The 24,158-nt window shown below is 43.0% G+C and overlaps 1 protein-coding gene across 9 annotated transcripts; it reads left to right on the top strand.

Annotated features, from left to right (window-relative positions):
• Positions 1-23,316, top strand: zgc:165508 (uncharacterized protein LOC100101652 homolog). 9 transcript variants are annotated; one of them, XM_044203014.1, is made up of 7 exons: positions 602-796; positions 4,287-4,426; positions 7,381-7,579; positions 10,756-10,849; positions 10,933-11,115; positions 16,707-16,838; positions 18,368-23,316. In XM_044203014.1, the coding sequence occupies exons 4-7, from the start codon at positions 10,780-10,782 to the stop codon at positions 19,018-19,020; spliced, it is 1,038 nt and encodes a 345-aa protein (XP_044058949.1). In that variant the 5' UTR covers positions 602-796; positions 4,287-4,426; positions 7,381-7,579; positions 10,756-10,779; the 3' UTR covers positions 19,021-23,316. The 9 variants fall into 9 exon arrangements, with proteins under 9 accessions (XP_044058950.1, XP_044058948.1, XP_044058943.1 ...); XM_044203015.1 differs by lacking the exons at positions 602-796; positions 4,287-4,426 and adding an exon at positions 1-178; XM_044203013.1 differs by lacking the exons at positions 602-796; positions 7,381-7,579 and adding an exon at positions 1-178.
• The last annotated feature ends 842 nt before the right edge of the window (positions 23,317-24,158 follow it).

Here is a 24,158-nt window from a genome sequence, read left to right as displayed (position 1 = left end):
TCGAAGCTAATCAAAAACAAAGAAGAGTCAGAAAGCACGGAGCTGAAGTGATGGCTGGACTCCCCCGCCCTCGGCGTCACTCCGGCGGTCTGAGCACAGCAGCGCGCTGCCGCTTCCTACCGGAACCCAGCGGAGCCTCCGTAGATGAGGAGAGTGACAGAGGCTTTCGATCAGTGAGGTACGCTCTTGCACAAGGGAATTAGGGAAAGAAATGAGATAGATTGCTCTTCTAAAAGGCTCTACATGCAGCTGCGAAAATGGGCTGTATCAGCTCCAAAGCGCCAGTTGGTAAGAGTTGTTTTAATCTGCTCTCATTAAAGCACGCTGGAGGAAGCCTGACATTTTTTTCGCATTTGTTTTGCTGCAGCCTTCGCGGGTGCAGAGGCTGCGAGTGAATTTGGGTGCTTGTAGTGCACAGCATGCTGTGCCCGAGATGTGAGACATATGCGCTGCTGAGTCATATGCGTAGGAATAAGGAGCCTTACATATAACGCGCATTTTAGATAACTGGAAGTTATGACATTTCAGTCTGTCGGAGGTTACACTGTGTGTATGTGTGCAGGGGGGCATTTTAGTGGGGTGGTGGGGAAGAGCTCGAGGGGCTGGTATCCGCAGCCTAAACATCGCGATGCTACGAGAGTTGCAAGAAGCTTTTTGGTAAGCACGCCAGTCAGAGAAGACAGAGGTGCTCTTGACACCACTGAGGGATGCGCTGTTAAACGGCTTTTATATTAATGACGAGAAGACTCATCCAGACAAGATGGTTCTGACCGCGCTGACCCAGTTTAGTTGCAAGGTAGGACACCTCTTTGCTCGTATCCTCACGCATGCGACCGAGCAAAATCCTCGGCTTTATAACTCGTTATTTCTGAGAATGTCGGGATAATCTCTGCTTGGTATAAAAGTAAAATACATTTAACGATAACGATAACTTCGCAGTCGCAAGATGTCCAAATTTAAACGGACTCCATCAGTGCTTCAATGCGCACACATGCAGCAATAGATCATTATGCTTGTTGCCAAGAAACAAGCTCCCTGTTGCCACCGCATATATCTGCTCTCATGATTGTTTACACCTTTGCTGTACGTGTCTCCCAGCCGCTGCGCTGGCGGCTAAATGTCGCCGAGGGCCCCGTCCTCTATGTGCTACCCCGACCTCTGACGCGTGTCTCCCCCAGATATCCCCCCCATCCCGTTATTTATTTGACTGGGTCTCCTCTGTAGTCTCCATAAATCAAACCTGCCCCACATCCATCCATCCATCCATCCATCCATCCATCCCCATCTCTCCCACACAAACAGACGTGGTCGCTTTTTTTCTGGTGACGTAAATGTTACATGCAACCTTTCAAACTGTGATTTATTCATGCTCACAGACCCTCTCTCAGCCTCTAATTGGTTGTGTAATCTGTCGCTTCAGTCACTTGATGATTATGGCGCCTTGTCCCCGTCTCCTTGTCGCGGAGTGCGTAAGGACATGCCCTAGTCCCATAAACCCCACTTAAAGCGTTTCTGCACATCTATCAAGAGTGTAATATACATGCAGTTCAACAGCAGCCACCTGTTTGACTCTCATATTTAGCCTGTATATGTGTGACATCACACTGCTGCAGGTCTTGACCTAATTGTGTTGATTCGCTCATAAGTCTCTCAGAGAGCTCGAAAGCCATGAGAGAGAGAGAGAGAGAGATGCACGGCCGAGGTCTCCCTATCTGCAGTTTCCACGACAACGGGAACTACAGAGAGAGGAGTGTGTGTGTGTGTGTGTGTGTGTGTGAGTGAGAGAGACCTAAGTAAAATAAATAAATAAATAAAGAAGAATAAAATGAAGACTGCAATTCTCATTTGCTTTGAGGGAAGACGACACACGTTTGGAGCTGCAGCTCCGTTTTAGAAAGCTCACAGTCAGGGGAAGGAGATTAATTAAGATAAAAAGACGTCGACCAAATTAACAAATTAGCCACAGATGGAGGATGGCCGCAGGGCCTCGCAAGAGAGCCGCCACAAGTTTCAGTCTCAAAGTAAAAAGGCTAACTCAGTCTGATCAAGCCCATTACGGTTATATGTGTCACGTGTTTCATTCAGAATGCAACTCAGTCCCATCAATTTATTCCACTGCATGTGTTTATTTCCATTCCTGTTTGATCTATAGCCTACAGCATGTCACTTAAATTGCATCCTTGGTCCGGCTCAGGGTCATTGCTGCAAAACCACAATGACGTACCGGACTTGTGCATTGCAGACGTGAATGCAAAACATTTCTGTTGAAGTGCGCGCAGTGGCGTTTAAAATCTATTAGGCTACTGTGTGTCGCAGTAAAGGGCGATAAACTCGTCGACTGATAGGAAGAGGCTGTGGCGATCCACGCGAAAGGTGAGCATTTTCTGACCAACACTTGCTGACGTGTCGCCAGTACCCCTCTGGGATTGGGCAAACAGCGGCGCTGCAGCTTACCTGTACCGGGCTCAAATGACTGTCACATTCTGGACGTCAGTCTGATGCTATACAAAACACGTGCGCATCTTTCACTCCTCTTAACAATACTTTCATTGACCAAGGTGGCCTAGATTCAACGATACAATACACCCCGGGCATCTGATTTCATCACACCCAATTAAACAGCACATATTGAATTCTGCTGGTGGGCAACTTGAGCTCGGCGCGCTGAACTGCAGGTCTTTGACCCGGGGGTGAGTGATTGGTCTTGATATTGGACTCAGTATTTGAGATGGGTGCCGGCGACTAATCGAGCGAGCCCTTCTTTTCACAGACAGTAACTAGAAACGCCTCCCTGCAGTGGAGGGCGGGAAAGAGGAGCCAGGCACTGACATTTAGAGGCCCACCTTTTAATCTCGTTTTACAAATCTGATTTGAAGAGTGTCGAGCAGGCGCAGGATTGCACTTGTGTGTGTGTGTGTGTGTGTGTGTGTGTGTGCAGGGGGGGAGCTGTCCAGCCGCTGAAATGTTCTGCTGCGCTCTTAACTGTGCGAGGCTTCATCCACAGGGGCAGATTTATAAGCACCTTTGGTCCATCGTGGTCCACGAGTCTGTCAGGTCATGAGGAGGGCAGCTGTTAGAAAGGTTAAACTCATGTAGTCAACCTAACAGCCCTATAAGCAGTTATGTGACGTTTGCAGCCAGGAGGTTGCTTAGTGACATTTGCGCTCCTTGTAGCGCCGGTGTTTGGTTGTGTTGATGACGTGGCCTGGTCACGTCACATATTGTGTATTAATCAACAGGGAGGTAAACATTGCATAATGTTATCACAGGCATGTCCCTTATTCTATGCTTTTTGTGTCTTATACTGCTTCTCTCACTCCGACAAAGCAGAACCAACTTCATAAAATATCAAACAGGCTTGGGCTGCTGCCAGGGCCTGACCTGCATGACATGGCATGGCTTTAAAGAGCATGGAAGTAGGCCTCCCCCCCCCCCCCATGTTATCTCACTACAAGTAGTCTTTACAGAGTAAGCTGCAATAAAGGGCTCTGTGAATGCTGAGCCCAACACTTAGACTTGTACCATACATAATAAAAAAGGGTGCTCCAGAACTATTATATAATGATTATAGGCACTCTCTGAAAGTGCATTGTACAAGCCTAAAGACGCATTTTAAGTTCTATAGCACCCAGAAATAATACCCAACCTACATCTTGATGGTGCTGTAAAAACTATAACTAAAATGAAATCTTCAAACAACATCCTATTGAAATATTGATTAACACTTGATTTTTTTAAATCAGACGGTTCTTTGAGTCTTTTTGCTTCACAGTTGCCGTCAAACTACTCTTTTTTGTATGTGCAGCCTGTGTATCTTTTTACAAGACATTTAAGAATTGGCTGGGAGGACACCGTTTATTTTGGGGGGTTGCCAATTTCTATATTTTATGTAGGTGTTTGAATGTGGTTTTCTTTGGGGGAAACTGCAGTGAGATACGGCAACATTACATTCCCTTGTATGGTCATCGCCCCTCAGTGGATGCCCTGAGGTCCGCGTGGAGGCATGGGTTGGCATGGTGACTGCAACTTTGACCATAAAGCAACACGTAAGGATTATCCTAATCCTTAAAACTCATAGTTTGTAATTCATGCTCCAGTAATTAAACACAATTATGAACAATAGCATTTTACTTCCACATTAAAGTGGAAGTGTTGTCATAATATTAATTTTATTTCTTTATTGCCTTATTTATTCATTTTGGAGCTAGAATATGGTGTGGAGCTACTATGAGTTTTACGATTGTTTATTTGTTCTAATCTTCACGTGGCTCTCTTCCTCCTGACAGTGGCAGTTGACGGTTCATTGCGCGTGGACTGGAGCACTGCAAGCTCCTTGTCTGACCTCGCGCTTTTGGGGAGTACGCGGACCTGCTTGGCACGCAGACTGATTCTGGCAGCTCCTTTGGGCGCACTGGACTTCAGCGAGGTGCCCTTAACACTTTTTTTTTTTATTATTTCAGCTTGGTCTGGTTTTTGTTTGGAAGCAGAGGAGAGGACACTATTAAAATGATAATGTAAATTTGAAAATGAAAATGTAATTCCAAAATAGCACTATAATTTTCCACATATGTATGTGTTATTTGAGTAAAAATGAAAATGCAATAATCCAATTTGCATTGTCATTTTCACATACTGTATGGGCGTTCTATGACCTGGTCTCGGAGGATGTGTTCGGTCCAGTCCAGCCTTGTTCACTGAGAGGCTGCTGAGCCTAGTTCCGTTGCCTGCTCGCCCGGCTCCAGTTCTGGTGCCCATTCTGGCACCACACCCGGCCAGCATTCCCCAGAGCTGAAACCTCCTCCACCCTGCGGTCCAAAGCTCCTGTGCTAGAGGTGTAAACACCAACACTCCCCGGTGCGCCGAGATCCCAGTCTGGGCAGAGTCAGCTAATAGGACCACTAGCTGCACGGCTAACTGAGCTAACGGCAGCTACAGTTAGCGGTTACTTTAACAACAAGTAAAGCTATCTGTCCATCAGGAAACTCCGTAAATCACAACGAGTCGAGGCAGAGCAGCCGGAGTACATCAGCGCGAAAACCAGAAAATACTTTCTCCATGAAATATGATCCAGTTTCTCCAAAATCAGTGAATAAAGTGTTACATCTGTGTTTTTGTACAAGTTATAAAGTTGTGTTTTTGCACTGTAATCAGTGAAGCCCGGCCCCAGGAAACACTTCTATCGTTTTTCCAACCTAATTCTTGTCTCATGTGTGGTCTGACAAACAGTAAATTCATCTGTCATATGCCGATAAGGCTTTCCTCGTACGGAAGTGGGCGTGGTTTCATCTAGCTTAGGTTGGAAAAACAAGAGATGCGTCCAGGTTGGTAGGTAGGTAGAACTTGTAAATGACCCGCCTTGATGAGAGGACTGACAGATTTCATTTTCATTTTCATTTTGATACCAAAAGAGTGTGGTGACATGTAAATGTAAATGCAATAGACTGTTTCGCTTATTGCATTTGAATACTGTCCACTGTACAGCAGGTTAAGTCTTTGAAAAGGAAATGTCAAATGCTGTTTTCATTTTCATTTTGACTTAAATATTACAAAAAATGAAAATCAGGTTACATTGTTTATATTGCATTTTAATTTTCATAAATAAATAAACATATGAATATTGTCCACTTTACAGCGGGTACGACTTTGAAAATTAAATGTCAAACAGCTTTTCCATTTTCATTTTAATATGGTCAAAGAACGCCCATACAAGATATTAGGTAAGAAAAGAGGGGGTTTCGGGGACACTTTGGTGAGGGTGGTGGCTCTACAAAGAACCATCATAACCTAAGAAGCCCCCAAAAGGGGTTCTGCTGCGGTACACGCCATTTAATGCTACAGTTGACAGCCTGCTGTATTTGTGTCTAGACATCCTGGACCTTAAGGCAATGTACTGCCTGGGCTTTTTAAACCTTGGCTGTGGAGCTGAAGTTAGTGGGATGCTTATAATTGGCTCATAGATGATGAGGATGATGGTAATGAGGATGATGAATCCACCTTGCCTTTTTTATCCATCAGTGCACACAATCTGGGTGTGAATCTGATGTGTCGCAGTGAGCCAGCCAGGTGACGATTAGCAGCGCCTAAGTGATCCATTATGAAATGCAGCCTTTCACTCTTCATGGGCAGGCTTGTTATTGAACACTGGGCACTGTGAGAGACAGGTTGGCTGGAATGCTGATCTTATTACATCTCTTTCACAGAGGAAGGACTCCAAGGCGTTACACTTCAGGGACTGGGGATTTTGTATCAGGAAATAATTTGGAGTTTTGTTTTTTTGTTGAAGAAGTATTGGAGCAACAATTGATAACCGACAAAATAATTTGGTATTTGGTAAATTTGAAGTTATCAGACCTGTTGGTCATAGAACTGAAAGAAATTCAAATTTTCAAATAGATATCTGGCATTTTTCTGCTTCATATTTAATGCTACCAAAGAGATAAAATTTGGCTATGATGATGCAAATACCTAATCTCTGACGTGTTAACATCGCTGAGCAGCGGCGTCTACAGTAAATGAAAGGAGGAAGGCACGTGCAAGAGTCATTCATTTGGCTGTTGTGGCTAGCGTGTGGGACATCATGTGCGTGAATCAGGTGCGGATACCAGGAGGAATTGCTCCATGGTGACCAGTTGCCATAGAAATGTTCCCATTGTGGAAAAGTTGAGAGACAGAGAGAGAGAGAGGTACGCACATTCGGGCAGAAACGTGGCATGTTGAAGGAAGACAAGGATGTTCAGGTTATTTTCCACCAGGGAAGCAAATATTACAGCAGTCTGTTCCACTGAAACCATTCATGGCTTGCATTCTCATATAATTTTGTATAATGACTTCCGTGTATGCCTGTGTGTGTGTGTGTGTGTGTGTGTGTGTGTGTGTGTGTGTGTGTGTGTGTGACAGAAGAGCGGGCTACTGAACAAAGAGCAACCCAAGCAACAGGCAAAATGTGTCTGCACCATTGTGTTTCACAGTGTACAATTGATAAATAAGAAAAGGGTATTTGACTTAATCTGCTATACTGGCAGATTAAGTCAAATACCCTTTTCTTATGCCACAAATTAGATTCCTGCTGTAATGTAACCTCAATCAGCCCAAATAATAGAGCAATAAGTAGCCACTTAGGAAACTTGTGGGATTGAGTAACCACTGTACAATAACAAAAAAGGTTTGATGGAGCACTAACATTTGTTTTTCAGGCTTAATCGTGTCATGTTAATGGGTATAGCTAAACCTGAAATGCTGGGTTGGGTTATTAAATTAGATTTTTCAATTTTATTTTAACAAATCTAAATCCCCGATTTTGAATAAAGCCACAATCCTAAAAGACCCACACCCAAAAAACCCCTAAAATCCTTGAAGTGTGCTTTTTGTGTGTGTGCGCAGGCTTCCAGGTGACGCAGACAGGGAGACACCAGTTTTAAGTCACACACCCACTGTCTGCCTGCGCTCTGCCTGCTCTCAGCTCCTAACATGCGTGCTGTGTCGAGGAATCTGTTCAATCTCTGCGCTGTCTCCAGGCCGCATTCGTCCACCTGCACTGACTCACGGAGACAACAGTTAACCAATGACTTAAAAGCCAAAGGTGAACCTGAGCAGTATCATGACAGCCTCTCTACTGTCTGTGTTCACCAGACCAGGAAGATTTATGACTTCTTGACTTTATGTGTGTGTTTGTACTGCCATTCTTATGAGGGCTAAATATCTTGACTATAGAGATGAATCTTTCCTGATAAGTGTGATAATAAGTGTGCTACTGTGGGATATTAAGCTTTCTATTTAAGGGTTATAATGTTTAGGGTCATATTTGAGACTATTTGTGTATTTAATTTACATATGTGTATATGGATGTGCTGCATGTCGTTGGAATGTATGATGGAAAAGATGCGGCACAGCAGTCTAACTGAAGCACTCGGTCTGTTCCGAGTGCTGCTCATGTGTTCCTCTGCGTTCGCTCTGCTGTTCAGGCAGTGGCGGAGCAGAGGAGGGAGGGGAGCAGAGCCAGTGCTGTTAACTGGAGCTGTGTGGCAAGGTTGGACCCAGTTTTTAAAAGCTCATACTGATATATTTTGAATAAAATACTTATTAACATTTAATATAATATGTAACATTTACGCATTAAAATGACTAAAAACGACAAAATCTATGTTATATATTTTGTTGAGTTGTGTACTTACACTATCCCGAATGTTTCCAACAATGTTCAAACACAGAGAAATCCGTAATTTTATTCAAGGTAACAGCGCGTTTCATTTGGTTGCTTGTCAGTGTCATATCCCCTCTACTCCCTTTAGTTGCTATAACCTCCGGGTGAACATGAGATACGTCAGCGAGTGAGGAAGGAAGTTGTCGAACGCGAATAAACGTGAATAAAACTTTAATCTGTCACGTCAGACAGATTTTCATCAGCAATGGTGGTCGTTTAACAATGAAGACAAACTACGTCTTTTGTTATTGTTTTGCTGTGAGAGACACCTAGCGCCAGAAATTACATACTGTGCGTTTAAATTAGAACATTTTGTGCCTCAAAACTCCAGAAATGACAATTTGTCTTCCCAAATTGTATTCTTGTCCGGGTAGAATTGTCTCTTAAACTGCATTCATTTCATCATGGAATACTCCACTGGAAAAAATAGTAATGAAATCGCATTTAAGGGCATCAGGCAGGGTGAGACAGGAGTTTTTCAGTTGGATATCCCTGAGGATGTATAAAATCATCCCACACCATACTGAAATGATTTCTCTGGGCAACTATTTGAAAACAAATAAAACATATTCAGCTGTGGGTGGACAACATTACCTGCCTGACGTTTTATTTTTAATTTAAGTACCAACACAATATATATTTCTAACCCTCCTCGAGGGTACATGTCACATTATCTCCAGATTATCTTCCCTCTGATTTGTGAGCTGCTCTGCGGCACAAGAGGATTATCACGCCTCGTGGCAGCCGTTGATACCATCACAAGCTCGGGATCCCCCTTCGCTCTTGCAGGGCCCTTCTGATAGATCATTTTGTTGTTTGTTTGTTATTCAGGACGTTGCTATTAAGTCAGGACAAGGTCAGGACAAGGTCAGGGTGATGCTTCTGGTGTGTTTTCGAATTCACTGAAAATCAGATGTGGTCTGTATTGAGTGGTGACCCATTAATGAAAGGATGGAAAATAGGAAGATTTGACTTTAAAATGACTCAACAATCCAAACACCTATTATGTTCACTAGTGGTTCACTTGTTCTAGGGAGTCAAGTAGCTCAGTGTTGTTCCTCTAAATGAAAGCAGGTGAAACTAGAGCTTCAGAGAGCTGGGGTCAGTCACCATGGGACACAATCTGTACCTGTTGAGATATACTTGTCTGCCCAAAACCGTCATCAAATTGCTCAGTCAGCCAAGTGTGTTGACCCATATTGAGTAACAACATAGTAGCGTCAGCTCGGCATGTGGACTTTGCTGCTGACGTGCCCGTTTCCTACGTGAGTACAGGTACAGTCGGGCTATAAAAAGAGTTAGCAGACAAAGGAACTTGTCAACACCTGATACACCCTCTCTTTACAGAGCTGACAGATTTGATGGAGGACAGTCCGGGAGGAGGGGGTCCATCTTTTGTCTACTGTCTGGTTCTGTTAACTCCCTGCGGGGAAATTACCTGTCTAGCCGCCTGGACACAGAGCTTTAACAGTTTCCTTTCAAGAAGTTTCCCTGTGTAATTACTTGCATATTTGCAGTTGCATCAGAAATCTCCTAACAGCCACATCTAGTACCACTGGAGAGGTCCACTTGGGTATTGGTATGTGTAGATAGTGTGCAAATATACAGCAACCAATCTAGAACCAGAGATTTGTGCTTGTTTTTCTTTCTATGCTTTCTTGTCTGCAGCCCCAGATATAAAATCCTCTGAGTTATAGCTTCAACTCGGATAGCCACCAGGTTGACATGTGGCTACAACTAGCCACCAGCATCACTGGCTTTTTGTTTTTTCAACTTTTGTTTCTACTCTCCTGCATGAAATAATATGCAAATGAGATGTGTTTGAAAAGACAGCAACAATTAGTTTAACAGATGTTAGATCATAATTATTTATAACTTTAAAGGAACTGTTCAGCATTTTAGGACGTCAAACTAGCTGTTGTCTCCGCTGGTTGCCTGGCAACCTCCCGGTGACAACAAGACTCCAGGAAGTCACTGCACCCAGCTAAGAAGTAGTCCAGCACATAATACCCCGTAAACCACAATTTGCCATTTTTAACCTTTTGTTTTACGGATTAAACAAACAAGATAAAACATGTTAATTAGTGACGTGAGAGTGGTATTGTTTTCATCTAACCCCTGTCAAGAAAGTGAATAACTGTATTTCCCAAAATATCAAACTATTCTTTTAACATGCTATAACATGCTACGTAACATGCTTAGCTTACATGATTTAAACTTAAACATAGTCCTATTCAAGAGTAGCTGCTGAAATAATCATTGTTCAGCACAAGTCAGTATGTGCACATGCGTGCATGCACATACACGGTAAGTGTGTGGTTGTTGGCATACAGCTTGTGACTCATTAAAAGCATTGATTGGTGTGTAAAGAGAAAATCCTTCACTTTTCCAAGGCCTTGAAGTACACAGGAGTCCCTTCTCCATGAAAAGACAACAATTGGGGTTTTCTTGTGGGTCATAGCAGGATGTATTCAGAGGCGGGCTCACACTCATGCTGAGCTGAGCTACTGTACCAGTTTTCTCCTGAGTCACACTTGTTTTTCTTGTCGTTTCAGGTGAATGTTGATGACACCATTGAAATGTTACCAAAATCAAGACGAGCTCTCACCATTCAAGAGATTGCGGCATTAGCGCGATCCTCTCTGCATGGTGAGTGTAACATTTAACACATAAAAATGTGTAATCATCACAAAAGTTGTGCTGCACCATAACCCCTAGCTTTTTCCTTGTAGGTATTTCCCAGGTAGTGAAGGACCATGTGACGAAGCCTACAGCCATGGCTCAAGGCAGAGTGGCCCACCTGATAGAGTGGAAAGGCTGGTGTAAGCCTATAGACACTCCAGCAGCCCTGGAATCAGACTTCAACTCTTACTCCGACCTCACTGAGGGAGAACAGGAGGCGCGCTTCGCTGCCGGTAAGACTTCTGTTGTCCGTTTGTTTATTACATCAATATTACAGGAAAAAAGACCTGCTACACACTTTGCTACACACCTCGGGCAAGAGGGCTTGTGAAAATGTGCGAAATAATGATAAAAGATCACAGAGGGGGTCCTAATTAAATGAAAAACCATCATAACAAAAAGGTAAACATACGTAAAAAGGAGCAGATGAGTATTTATATCCCATGATCAATGTCAATTAAATCAAGATGTTGCAAATACTGAGATAATTAAAAAATGTATAATTCCAGCAAGCATTTGACAGAAATGGATGAGCAGAATTTAGCTTCAATCTAGCTAGTTTTTTCACAATATACAGCATATGGTGGATTGAAAAATCATATTAAATGCAGCTTTGGAAATAGTTTAGAACTGATATCAGAAAAATATTTAGATGCTGGTTTCAGGCAGAAAATTTCAGTTTTTGGATATTTTATATGGATAAGGAAAAATGCATGTTAATGTTCACAGAACGCTTTGCAATTAGAATACTGTCCACTGTACTGTGCTAGACCACACCTGGAGGTTGTTTGGTTCACACTATGATCCGATCTTCAAAACTGAAGCAGCAGAGGCTAAAATATCCTGACTTTCAGTCCCTAGTATGGTTCACGCTCCAAAGACACTGGATCCTACACTACTCATAATGCAACTTCATGGCATCTTTCAAACACTACATAAACAGTTTGTAACTTCTGTTATAAATCTGTTGTCTTCAAGCCTAAGCTGAGATAACCCTAATGATATCACTCTGACATCATCAGGGTTATTTTCTCAGACTTGACAAAGCTTCTTCAGAGCCACAGAAGACATTATACAACTGTTTCACAGGCTCAGTAGTACTCCTCATGACAAATAAACTGACTTTGACATGTGAAATAGGTGGACTGTCCGTTTAAGAAAAAATCCACCCAACAAGTTGAAAGGTCACCTAACTCTACGTCTTCCTGCTATCTCAGAGCTTTGGACAAGCCCTTCCTTGGCAAAGGCAAAGCAAGTAGCGTCCATACAGCTGCATCGCTGTCCGCCTACCGTTTTTTGAGATCTGATCACAAAGCAGGCAGAACCAAGATAAGAATATTATTATTATTACCAGGTGTAAGTGCAAAGGCCCATGATCAGATGTCATTATCCAGATATAGTTTCCAGATACAGATCGTATGTTAATACCAGGTGTAAATGGGATGTTTGATCCTGCAGCTACTGTATGCAGCCATAGTCGTTGCCCTTAATTCTTCTCCTCCACACATACAGATGGTTTGTTCCACACAAAGCGCCGCTCACCCACAGCTCCTCTGTCTCTTCTATCTTTCACTCACTCACCTCATCTTTTACTTTTCTTTCATTCACTCCTGGCCTCTCTATTCATGACCCCCTTCCTCTTATTCACACTGCCCCCTCTCTTATTGTTCCTTTCTGCCCTCTGTCTCTTTATCTCCTGTCTTTTTCACCCTGTCCCTGCCGCCTGCTCTCCCTTCAGTCTCTCGCTCGCTCCCTGCAATGCAGACTCTCAAGGTTAATTTGCACTGTAAGGTTTGCTCCTGGCTAGTGCCACCGTGACTGAGCGATTTTCCTCTGTGCCTCCACTCTTCTCGTTTCTTTTTTCTTTCCTCTTTTATATCTTACTATTTACATGACTTCTCTTCTCATGGATCAATTTCAGTATTCTTTGGTTAGGACAGTGGCTTTGTGTTCAACTGTAATGATGATTCAAACAAGCTGAATTATTAAAATGACAAAGTTAAAAGCACCCAACATTTTTTTGAATCAATCATTTCATATATTCTTTAAATCATTCTTAACAGCTCTATAGATGGTCTTTTTAGAACTGTTTTAACCTGGCCACCCACTGCATGCACTACAGTAATCTATTAAGCCTTGCTTGGTTGTAAATGGCACATAAACAGGGTCTAATCCTTGGCAAGAATTTCTGATGCTTTGCACACCCTTTTGTTGTATTCAATTGGTGTAATTTGACTGTGAATTTAACAGTGGGGTGGGTTGGGGAGTCATTACTATACATTATACTTCTCCTTGTGTCTTCATCATCAGTGTGCGTCCATTCCATCAGGGAGCTGCCAGTTTGCTGACTCTCTCGGTGATGGTGTTACTGTGGGTGACTGGACACACTGTGTGAATGTCAGCGAGCACGTTAGTACATGAAGTGAGCACGTGCGAATGTGTGAAGTGAGTGTTTGATGTGTTTTGGTGTGTGCAAGCTAGTTACAGTAGAACACAACTGTGTGTTTATGTGTGTGTGTGTTTGTGTGTGTGTGTGTGTGTGTGTGTGTGTGTGTGTGTGTGTGTGTGTGTGTGTAGGAGGCATCCTGAGAATTGAAAATGCAGGTGGGGTTGTCCTATTGATAGGACTGATTTCTGCCAACACACACGCACACATTCTTTGAAGTTAATCCTGCAGCGTCTCTCCGTAGTGCACTAAACTGGATGCCAGCCTTGACCAACACAGAGAGAGGCTTATGTTGTGTGTGTGTGTGTGTGTGTGTGTGTGTGTGTGTGTGTGTGTGTGTGTGTGTGTGTGTGTGTGTGTGTGTATGAATGAAAGCAGGAGACACAATGCAAATACCACCTAGAATTTTTAAAATAGTAATAATCTAATGGTAGTGATAATGACAGTCATAGGAACAATAATGACAATATTAGTAACAGAGCCAATAACAACAGCTGTAGTAGCAGTTGTCGAGCAGGAACATGGGGGCAGCAGGTGGCCCACAACCACAGATCCAGACTCTGCAGCTCCGGAGGCAGAAATACCTGCTGAAAGCAACAGAAGGAGAGAGGAGAGAAACGAGAAAGCACAGAACTACGGGAGAGAGAAGATGTCGAGTTAGTAACATGCAGAAATGGGATAAAAATGCATACAGATGGAGAGGAGTAACAGCACAATATAACTGCAGCAGAGTGTGGCAATGGTGAACTTTGACAAAGCCACCTTGTCAACCTGCATCAGTTTTTCTTAAAGTGGCTGTAATCAATATTTTTTATTAACAATGGATCACATGACCATGTATAATGTGAAAGGAGTAGCTCATAGGGATCAACCCACAGAGAATTATCACCAACTCTGCAGTTCCCCTCAGCTCTACAGAGCATTTTAACATCTGTTGGCTCACTGCTTTGTTTCTACAGCCTTCAACTTTACTGTTTTGGTTCACTCTCACTGCTCTCATCAACCCAGTTTCAAGCTGCAGCAGGCACTTGTCTTCAGCTTTGTAAAAGCACCAAACTGACAGACAGACAAAGTTAGCGGCTATACCACGTGCAGCCTGTAGCCTGCTACAATATATCCAAACTGTATCACTTTGTGTACACTTCGTGGACACGTTCAGAAAATGTAATGTCTTAGGTCTTAGTCGTAGTAGAAATGTAGCAAGGGTGCGTGTGTTTGTATGTGTGTGAGCGAGAAAGAAAGAATCTGTTTAATTTTCAGATCTTCATAGTGAGCACAGTTTTGCAAAGTTTTGCATTGCATTTAGTCATATTTTCATGTGAGACATTTAACTATTTCATTTTAATATTAATGTGACAATTTGAACCAATGAAAGTTGAGACTTCAATGCTATTTGTATTATGTAAAAAAAAAAAAATCTGAGAGCACAGATGTGGTTTTGTGTGTGTGTCTATCTCTTTATCCCTATTTTTGTGTGAAGTATGTAAGCAGGTGAAAACTCTCCTTCGTCAGTTAAAGGAATTTAAAAAAGGCTTTCAAAGGGGATCTAAAGAGCAGCCTGCACTATTAGATTTGCCGGAAGATGTGCCAGTGTTTGTGAGGAGAGTTCAGGGCCCAGCTACAGTGGAAGATGAATGAGAGCATCGATCTCTCTCTGTGGGAGACAATGCATGAATACTGAGCATTGACCAGGGAGTCAGAGAGAGAGACATAAAGAGAAGGAGACTGAGGAGAGAGTGTCAGAGAGATAGAAATCAAAATGAGAAGTGAGGGACAAGGCTGAAAGATTGCACGGTGAAAGAAAAGGGAATGGTAGGAATCAGAAGAGTCAGGTGAGTCGATAAAGCGTTTTATTGAGAGAGACGATTGGAAGAAAGGCGTGACATGAAGGAGTGAGTGGATGAACAGGGAGGAATACAAAACAGATGGATTGAAAGGAAGAGGACGAGGCTGGGCAGAGAGATGAAGAGAAAAAGAGAGAGGTAGTCTTACTCTCTGATTGGCCAGCTCCTGATGATGATTGGAGGTGATTGGTCACTTGGATCTTGTGGCTTACTGGTTCTGGCACATGCTGAGTCACCTCAGTCAGACACACACACACATACACACACACACTGATGTCCTCTCTGTGGCCTTACGTGAGCATGTTTTACATGCACATGTATGTGAATGTATGTTTGGTTACTTATAAAAATGTAGAAATAAGCAAATAAACACTACAGTAACACAGCCACCGATAAAATCAGCTGACTTTTTCTAAGATTGTGACTTAAAAATCTGTGGATTTACATACATACATACATACAAACCTTGTAAATAAGTACGGCTACGCAAACAGTTCACAACAGCATACAGCAGATTTTGAAATACATCTGTGCCTTACAGCTCTGCAATAAATCTTAAAGTCTTTTTGTGAAGCATGTAATGTTTAGTTTTTGCTGACTTTTAACAGAAAGGTGTTGATTTATGTTGTAATTTTTGAGGCTGCACTTAGTAAATGTATTGTTTTAGACTGCATTATACTGAAAGGTGCATTTAATCCCTCTCATGGATGTAATTGGGGTGGACAAAACAGGAAAGACCTAACACACACTAAATCAGCAAATACCGTAAATTCTCAAATACTGGCCAGGGCCTTTATTTACCTCAATTGCTAAGAGAACAGGCTTATGTTAGAGATAGGATTTCTGCTTCTCTGCACACACACATAGGGGCTACACAGAGGACATCAATGTGTGTTCATTCATTTTTCATTCACCAATTAATTCCAGTTGTTCCACTTTGCCTTTTTTTTTAATTGAACAGCTGCCGTGAATGAAATGTATTCCAGCCTTCCCTCTATCGGTGGGTTTTTGATGTGAAAGAAAAATTCAGGATGTGTTGAATCTTATTGTGAGTAGATTAACATCGATAGAGAAAGATGTCAAAAGACAAAATGCTGGCCAAATACTGGCTTATATGGTATAAAAACTTGACCTGATGTTATATCATCATTATTTCATTGAAAATGTCAATACTGATTACTTTACTAAAGTATTTTCTCCTGGTATTTCCATTTTTCTTTACGCTTCTACTAGCTTACTGTCTTCTGTCTCCTCTGCACTGGCTGGAATGCAACCTGCATAACAACACTATCAAACACTCAGTGACAGCCATGTCACCGGCCAAATGACTGCTGAAGAACAATGATTGTAATGGGAATGCTGTCTCTGTCCAGTCTAATACTACGGTGTGCACTTTGTTCCTCACACAGACCTGCCAGTCAACAACAGCTACATGACATGGAGACCCAATGGCCCGCTGCCTCCTTGTTACCATGCCAACCATGTATTTGCATGTGTACAAGTGCAGCTTATGTGTGTATGTGTGTGTGCACAGGTGTGGCAGAGCAGTTCGCCATAGCGGAGGCTAAGCTGAGGGCCTGGTCCTCTGTGGACGGTGACGAGTCCAACGATGACTCATATGACGAGGACTTTCTGCCTGCCAACGAGCCCACCACACAGAGCACAGGTACACACACACACACAGTGTACATCTACACCACAATAGCCGTGGTAAAGTCACATTTATTTCCTTCATATTGTCCTAATTCCCCATCACACACCCTCTTCCTCACCCATCTCTCCCTCTCTTACTCTGTATCTTTCATTGTCCCAGTGCCCTAGTTTTCATCGTCTCCCAACATTATTTTTTTGTTCCTCAGCGCAATTTGATATCCCTCCTGCAAGTTTAATATCATTTCCTTTGCTGCAGAGACAGTGTCTGTGTGAGGATGGCGTGTGAGCGGGTTATAAATACACCAATACACTATGGCTGAGTGTATGCCTGTGGGTGTGTATATTCCAGAGCTTTCATCTTGATTACACTGAACCACCCATAACCTGTACTTCAGCTCAGTGTTGCTTCTCTATCTTCATATATTCATCTATGGCTTCTTACCTTCTGGCAAAGGCTGATTAGTGAATAGAGCCTCAAACGTGCCAGCCTATATATGATATTAATCTCTCCAAATAAATCATATCACATTTTGCAGCTAGTTTCTTAGCACTACTGTAATTAAATAGTTTATTTTGTTACATATATCTTGATATTTTTGCATTTTTCCACTTAACTGTATTTTGCAAAAAATTCTACTTTGGTACAATGTCATATTGTATGTATTTCATATTTTATATCTTTATTAATTGCTTTTTTTTCTCATAATTTTCAACTGCTAGTATTTTTCACACTTGTAATGCAGTAGATGTCTTTTTCATTCTTTTCATCTACATATTTCTCTTAAACACATTTGACTGTGGACTTCGGTAGTTGCTACTGTATATACAGTGTTTTGCAGTTACAGTTTTTTGTGGTAACTAATACTTTAACATGCAAATTTTTCTTCCTTAAATTGTGTATTGGTTGCTTATTAAAAATAGAAAATTAATATTATTTTCAACAGTGGAAACTTAAAAGAATTCAACTATATCTGTTTGACATAAATTAGTTTGGCTTCCTATAGCAAAAACAGAGTAAAATTATCATCAAAGGTACCCTGTGTAGTACTTTACATTCAGTGTTTTTCAGCAAAACGCAGTGTGTATATCTTTGAGGCCTAACATAACGTGTTAAATGACATTCCTTCCTCAGAAATTACCTATAAACCTGCAATGTTTACATCTGTGTTTGCTAGCTAGCAGGCTTCTTTTTCCCTACCTTTTGCTGGTGCATTGCTATGTTTCTTGTTGTGTTACTGCTGCTAACTATTGACTTGTGGAAGAGCATGAAACTGGTGGCAGGCACAGGTGTTAGTCAAAACATTGCTCTGTAGCGCCACTAGTGGTCAAAAACTCCCCAGGGTATGAGGGTAGAAATGTTAATACGACTAGAAGGAGTAAAGTTTTTCAATGTAAGGATTTGCTACTGTATTTCCTACTAATATTTGATGCTGCAAACACTCAGTGACCCCACAGGAAACATTACAGTTTCATCTCATATTTCTTATCGTTGTTCGTTTTTCTTCAGGACTTCATGCTCACAGTCTGTATCATTTCTTCTAGATGTGCCATCATATCCTCCCTACTTGAAGGACCTGATCCACAGCCAGCTTTGCCAACACCTGGGCCTGCGAGGGCCCTGTTGCGAGGGTGGAGGAGGAGGCGGCGAGGGAGGTGGCAGCGGAGAGCCCTCCCCCACGGCAGGCTCCCCGGACACCCTGTGCTCCAGCCTCTACAGCCTGGACGAGCACCACCCGCTGCTGCGTGACCTGGGCAGCCACCGCGGCACCCACTCCCACAGCAACGCAGCCGAGCTCGCCGCCAAGATCCTGTCGGTGCTGCAGGGAGGGGAGGAGCTGCTGCTGGCTCGACTTCAGAGGGTGGGGCAGAGTGGGCCTGGTGGGGGGGACAGCGGCTTCCACAGCCTGGGTGGGGAAGGGCGGGGCATCAGGCCCTGCGGGGGTCAGGACTCTCCTTGCTACTCCATGTCTTACTCTGAGACGTACCTGTCACCTGGCGAGGATGACGACAGCCCCTGCAAGGACTATGAGAGCACCGTGTGTCAGGTGGAGGCGGAGGGAAACGGAGTGGAGCCCAACTACGATCCACGCAGGAGGGTCTCTGACGTGGCCTCCTCTGGGGTTGTGTCTCTTGATGAGGAGGATGAAGAGGAAGAGGAGGAGGAGGAGAGGGCAGGAGAACCAAACAACCAATGACTCCTCTCATCTCACCTGAGTGTTTAATCCCTCTAAGTTCTTGGAGGGTTTTCTTTTTCGCAACAACTTCCACTCTCCTCCATGGCGTCTGAAAAGTCTGAACCTCTACGCATGTTGCTTTTCTTTCTCCTCTGACTGAAGCATAAATCATCCGTCTTTGCCTTACTTGCAGCATTTCAACTCCTCCTTTCCACCTCGTAACTGCTTTGTCCCCATTCGATGTATGAATTCTGTTTTCTTTTAAGGCGTCCAAACAATCTTTTTTATCAGTGTGAAAACAGGTGTGCTGGACTTGCTACAGCTGTCCAGGGACTTACTTGTGGGTATGACGCTCACAGTTTTCGGCTCTGTCCCTACCTGTGAAGTGACTCTAAAAACGGACACCTCCAACAGGCAGACAGAATGACTCTGAGTCCAAAACTCTGACTTATCTTTGCATGTGTTTTGCAAGTGCTGAAATTGATGGGCTGACCCAGTCTTGAGCACGGTTTGTAATCTCAGCTGTTCTGTATAACCCCCGCCCACCTCTCCAGCGTCTCCCATGGGAGGGAGGGTTGACACTGCATCCCAGGACCTGCCCTTACCTCCCCCTCCCCCCTCCCTCCCCCCCCCTCCTTTGCAAGAGACAAAATAGCATCCTTTTGGGCATGGCTTGCTGAGTATGCCAAACTATTTAACCCTGTCACTACCAATTATGAGCAAATGCTGGAATGTCTTCAAAGTGACAGGACATAGTATGTATTTTAAAATAACAAAGTTTAAAAAAAGATTTGTCACAAATTATATGACAGAAATGATATGCTTTTATTGTACTAGTTTTCTATCACTCAAACATGTTGTTGTTCACATTATTCCAAACATCATTATGATGGACATCTGCCATAATGATCAACTATAGCTACTGGAAATGTTTGGGGTTCTGTGGAAGACACGAGAACATTGGTTGTCTTAAAAAAAAATACACAGCAGCAGCAACGACGACAAATAGTGACAGAATGTTCCTGAAGTGACCCTTCAGCGCTAGGTGTTCGGCAGGAAGTGGCACAGCTGTAAAAGACAGAAAAGTTTTTTCTGTGAAGAGATGACTTGCATCGGAGATTTTCTATATTTTTGTATGCGTTGTCTTGCTTTGATCTCTTTGCCTATGCGGCGTGCCAGTGTATGTGGTTTTTTGCACGAAGCTAACGTGGCTGTAGATTTCTCCTTTTCTTCGTTATCACTGTGTGATATAGTTTAATGGGAAAAAAATAACCATACAAATGTGAACAAAAAAGTTTTTATTTAATTTTTTATTTCAAAAGAGGATACTGTGATACGGTTTGTTATTGCCACATGTCATGATCCTCATGAAGAGCTCTTGTTTTTTCTTTTTTTCAAATTTCAAAATGCTCTTCTTTCTTTCCTCTCATACTGACTCCTGAAAAGCTATTGCCTTTTATTCTATATTTTCTCTTTTTACTATGATGTTTGCAAAATGGCATGTTTATGTGACACATGCAGAAACTCCCATCTCCATAGTGATGTGAGGAGCCCTGTTGAGGTTCTCCCAGAGGGACTGTCATTCATACAACTCAGGAAATCCCATTGGACCATAGCATCAGTGCATCCCGTCTGCACGCATAACACCACTCTTCTCTCATCCTCCGTGTGTGTGCTTGTGTGGGTGCATTTTTGTGTGTTTGTGAGACAGAAAGCCTGCCTAGTTATTTTCTACAAATAATTAAAGCACAGATTCAGTCCCCACATCCTTCTTTGATGTTGTTCGACTGTTTAGAAAAGTCTCTTTGTGCGAGTCTGTATGTTTGATGTTTTCTGCAAATGTGTGTGTGTGTGTGTGTGTGATTGTGTGCGTGGCTATATTGTAAGATGTCAGCAAGCTCCGTAAGCTTGCACAGTATATTCATTCCAAAACCCCTCCAATGCAGCGATTCCCTTTAAAGCAGTATCTGGTGTAGCTGAGCTCTGGTTGGAGGTTGAACTTTTACTGGTGCTGGAGATTTTAAAAAAGCATACAGTACATACATCTGGAAATTATTTTGAAAATACAGAAGGGATGACATTGCTAAATCGGCTGACTTCTGAACTCAAAACTACATGAAAATGAGGAGTCCCAGTCAGGAGAGTTGGAAAAGACAGCGACAACTCAGGGGGAACCATTGAAGCTGTGCCTTTCATTTGTCACCTTTGACCTCCCAAGTTGTACCATCATCATCATCACATCCTCCATGCTGTCACTCAGGCCATAGCTTGGATTTCTTCCCCTTCTCCCTTTTGAAATGAATGCAGTGTAAAATGCTACTAAAATCAGTTTGATAGTGGCACCAAATATCCTGTTGCATCTCCTGTGTGTATTCTCCCGCTGTAGCTGGAGGTTACAGCGGGCCCATTTGCGTCATTGTCCTTTTGGTTGACATTAAAAGCTGGGCGATGCTGGCGAGGCGAGGTTGTGCTTTTGTCCTGGCGCGGTGACGAGAGCGTGCCATTGTTCACCGCCCCCCCCTTCAACTTATCAGCTCACTCTGACCACCACAGTGCATTTGCTGTGTCTGTCTCTCTGAGTGTCCTCGTCCTCTCCCTGGGCAGTGTGTGTGTGAGATGGTGTGAGTGTGTGTGCAACTATGTCTGTGTGAGAGAGAAGACGGGCACCTTGGTGTGATACGTTTTTCATTCACCCAGCTATCTTGTTCTCTTTCTCACATGGACATGAGTGTGTTTTTATTATTATACTTCTGAGGACCATGACTACATTCATTCATACAGTTTTAACCTTTACCCTAACCCCATCCTAAATCTAATCTTAACCCGAAATCCAATTCTTAATCCCTGGCACTTTGGTGGATTTCCTCATCTTTCTATCCTTGTGAGAACATTTTGTCCTCATAAGAGTAGAAACAGAAGAATTCCCGCTGACACACACACACAGACAGCCTGATGAATGTCTACCCTCTCCATCCTTCCTTCTCATTCCTGTCATTTCCTGCGCCCTCAACCCTTCTCTCATCTCCTCCCACCCCTCTTTGTCTCCGTCCTTTCCTCTTTGCCTCCACTCCCCCTCCTCTCTTTCTTTCCCTCCCTCCCTCCATCTATCCCCACAGGTGGCTCATTACATAACCAAGAGGACGTCTGAGTGCTACCTATGCCCACAGGCAATCAGCCCACGATTATAAATCCGCCTGACAAACAGGAGATGCGTATCTCCCTCCTGTCTGTCTTTTTTTTCACCCTCAAGTCTTTTTCCCCTTCACTCCATCTGGACCCTCCCTTCCCTCTCTCTCTACCCCCTCCTCACCGCCACAAGCTTTTTCTAAGTGACATCTTTTGAGGTTAGCTGTCCCAGAAAACTCCTAGCAGTTTTTGGAAGCATTTTAGCGTTTCTCCCTCGCCTCTCTCTTTGGGAAGTGATTCGTATTTTGTAGCCCAATAACAGAAGAACACTCCGCTGTCAGACAGGTGTCTTTAGAGTGTTCTTTTTGTGTGAGTGTGTGTCTTTGGGCAGTGTGTTTTAGTCTGTTGCTTCAGACAAGTGCTGACATTGGATAGGCCTACTTATCAGAGAGATGTGCTCCAGATTGTCTCTGTGAGTGTGTGTGTGTGTTTGTGTGTGTGATAGTGGCAGGAGAACCCAGTGCTATAAAAAGACATCAAAACATCTGTCGGACAGTGTCAAGGCAGGAGGGCGTATGAATATTCAGTTGGTGGTGGCGCCCCTGTTACCCTATAGTCTACTTACCATTTTAGAACAAAGCTGAAGGGCCCGGGGACCGCTCTCACCACACCACCAGCCCCCAGTGGTGAATATTAGGACAAAACCTGTGAACATAACTGAGACTGAGAGCGTGAAAACTGGTTAAGGAACTGAAAATAGACAGTGTAATCTTCACAGAGAGCGAAGGTCTGTGTGTAACCCACATTAGCCTCCACTGTCTTAATTAAAACATCCCACAATCCCCGGGATGGGGGGGGGGGCTCGTGAGAGTTCAGACAGTAAAGCCATACAACTCACAAGACACTATGAACTAACAGGGAATAAGGAAAATAGATGACCCAAAATGAATGTACTGTCCCATCTACATCCTAATATCACCATCAGCATCGGTCAAAACACACACACTCAACCTTCTCCTCCCTCTGAAATTTGTTTGATCTTTTTTTTCCCCATTTTAATACTTTTCTTCCTCTTTTGGCTGAATGTAATTATTTGAATATTGCCACCTTGGGTTTGAAAACTGAATCTTTGTTTGCTGCATCTGATATTATTTCGAGTTAATAAAATATTGTTATTGTTCTTTGCAAAAATCTGGTGTGATGTGATTATTATTTACGTTATATGGACAAGAGTTAAAGGTAGATGGGAGGAGAAGTGTGGAGAGCTCCATTAATCTCACTGGATTCCATGTACTGTTTTATGGTTATGATTAGATAATGAACTGTTACATTCACCTCTTTCAACACCATTTACTACTGGACATTCACTGTGGTACACACACCATAAAGCCTGCTGTAATTAGCTCCCTGACATGACGACATCATCATCATTAAGTTATTACCAGTGCAAAGAACAGCAGTCAGAGACACAGCACAGAGTCGAGTGATTGTACAGCAGTAGGTATTTCATTTTTCCATGAGATCATGGGCCCCCAGGGAGCTCAGTCATCCATTTGGTGGGTCAGAAAAGGGAGGGGAAGGAAATATCAGAGCAGGATGTGATGGATTTCGAACTTGGGCTGGTGTGTGTGATCATCAGGGTTTTGAATCCTAGAACCCTGCAAACAGGTCTGGTTTGATGGAGTGTAAATAAGATGTTTCTTGATGAGGTTTCTAAAAATGTGAAAATGAAAGGAAAAAAACTCTACATGAAAAATCAACCAAATAGCACATGGGAGAAGTTTGCCCTCAGGGCTTTCTGCCAGAAAGCCTTACTACTTGGTTAGGTTTAGGCACCAAAACTACTTGGTTAGGTTTAGGAAAAAAGAAAAAAGCCCTCAAGGCAAAAATCTCCCACGTGCAACCAAATAATGGCCTGAAAATGTATCTTGCTTCACTTGAGAAAGTGTGTGAAAGTTGAAACAGCCAGCAGGCCTCTAAACAGACAGAAGCCTTGGTTCTTACCCAGAACGATAATTCAGATATGTCAGGGA

The sequence above is a fragment of the Siniperca chuatsi genome, linkage group LG7 (assembly GCF_020085105.1).
Source record: "Siniperca chuatsi isolate FFG_IHB_CAS linkage group LG7, ASM2008510v1, whole genome shotgun sequence".
Lineage (NCBI taxonomy): Eukaryota > Metazoa > Chordata > Actinopteri > Centrarchiformes > Sinipercidae > Siniperca > Siniperca chuatsi.
This window is presented reverse-complemented; position numbering and strand designations above follow the sequence as displayed.

Bases quoted from the DNA above. Each gene is read 5' to 3' on its own strand.
- zgc:165508 (XM_044203007.1), top strand. From the start codon at position 4,004: ATGGGTTGGCATGGTGACTGCAACTTTGACCATAAAGCAACAC. The intron at 4,047-4,286 runs GTAAGGATTATC...TCCTCCTGACAG, and splicing joins CTTTGACCATAAAGCAACAC to TGGCAGTTGACGGTTCATTG. The intron at 11,116-16,706 runs GTAAGACTTCTG...GTGTGTGCACAG, and splicing joins GGAGGCGCGCTTCGCTGCCG to GTGTGGCAGAGCAGTTCGCC.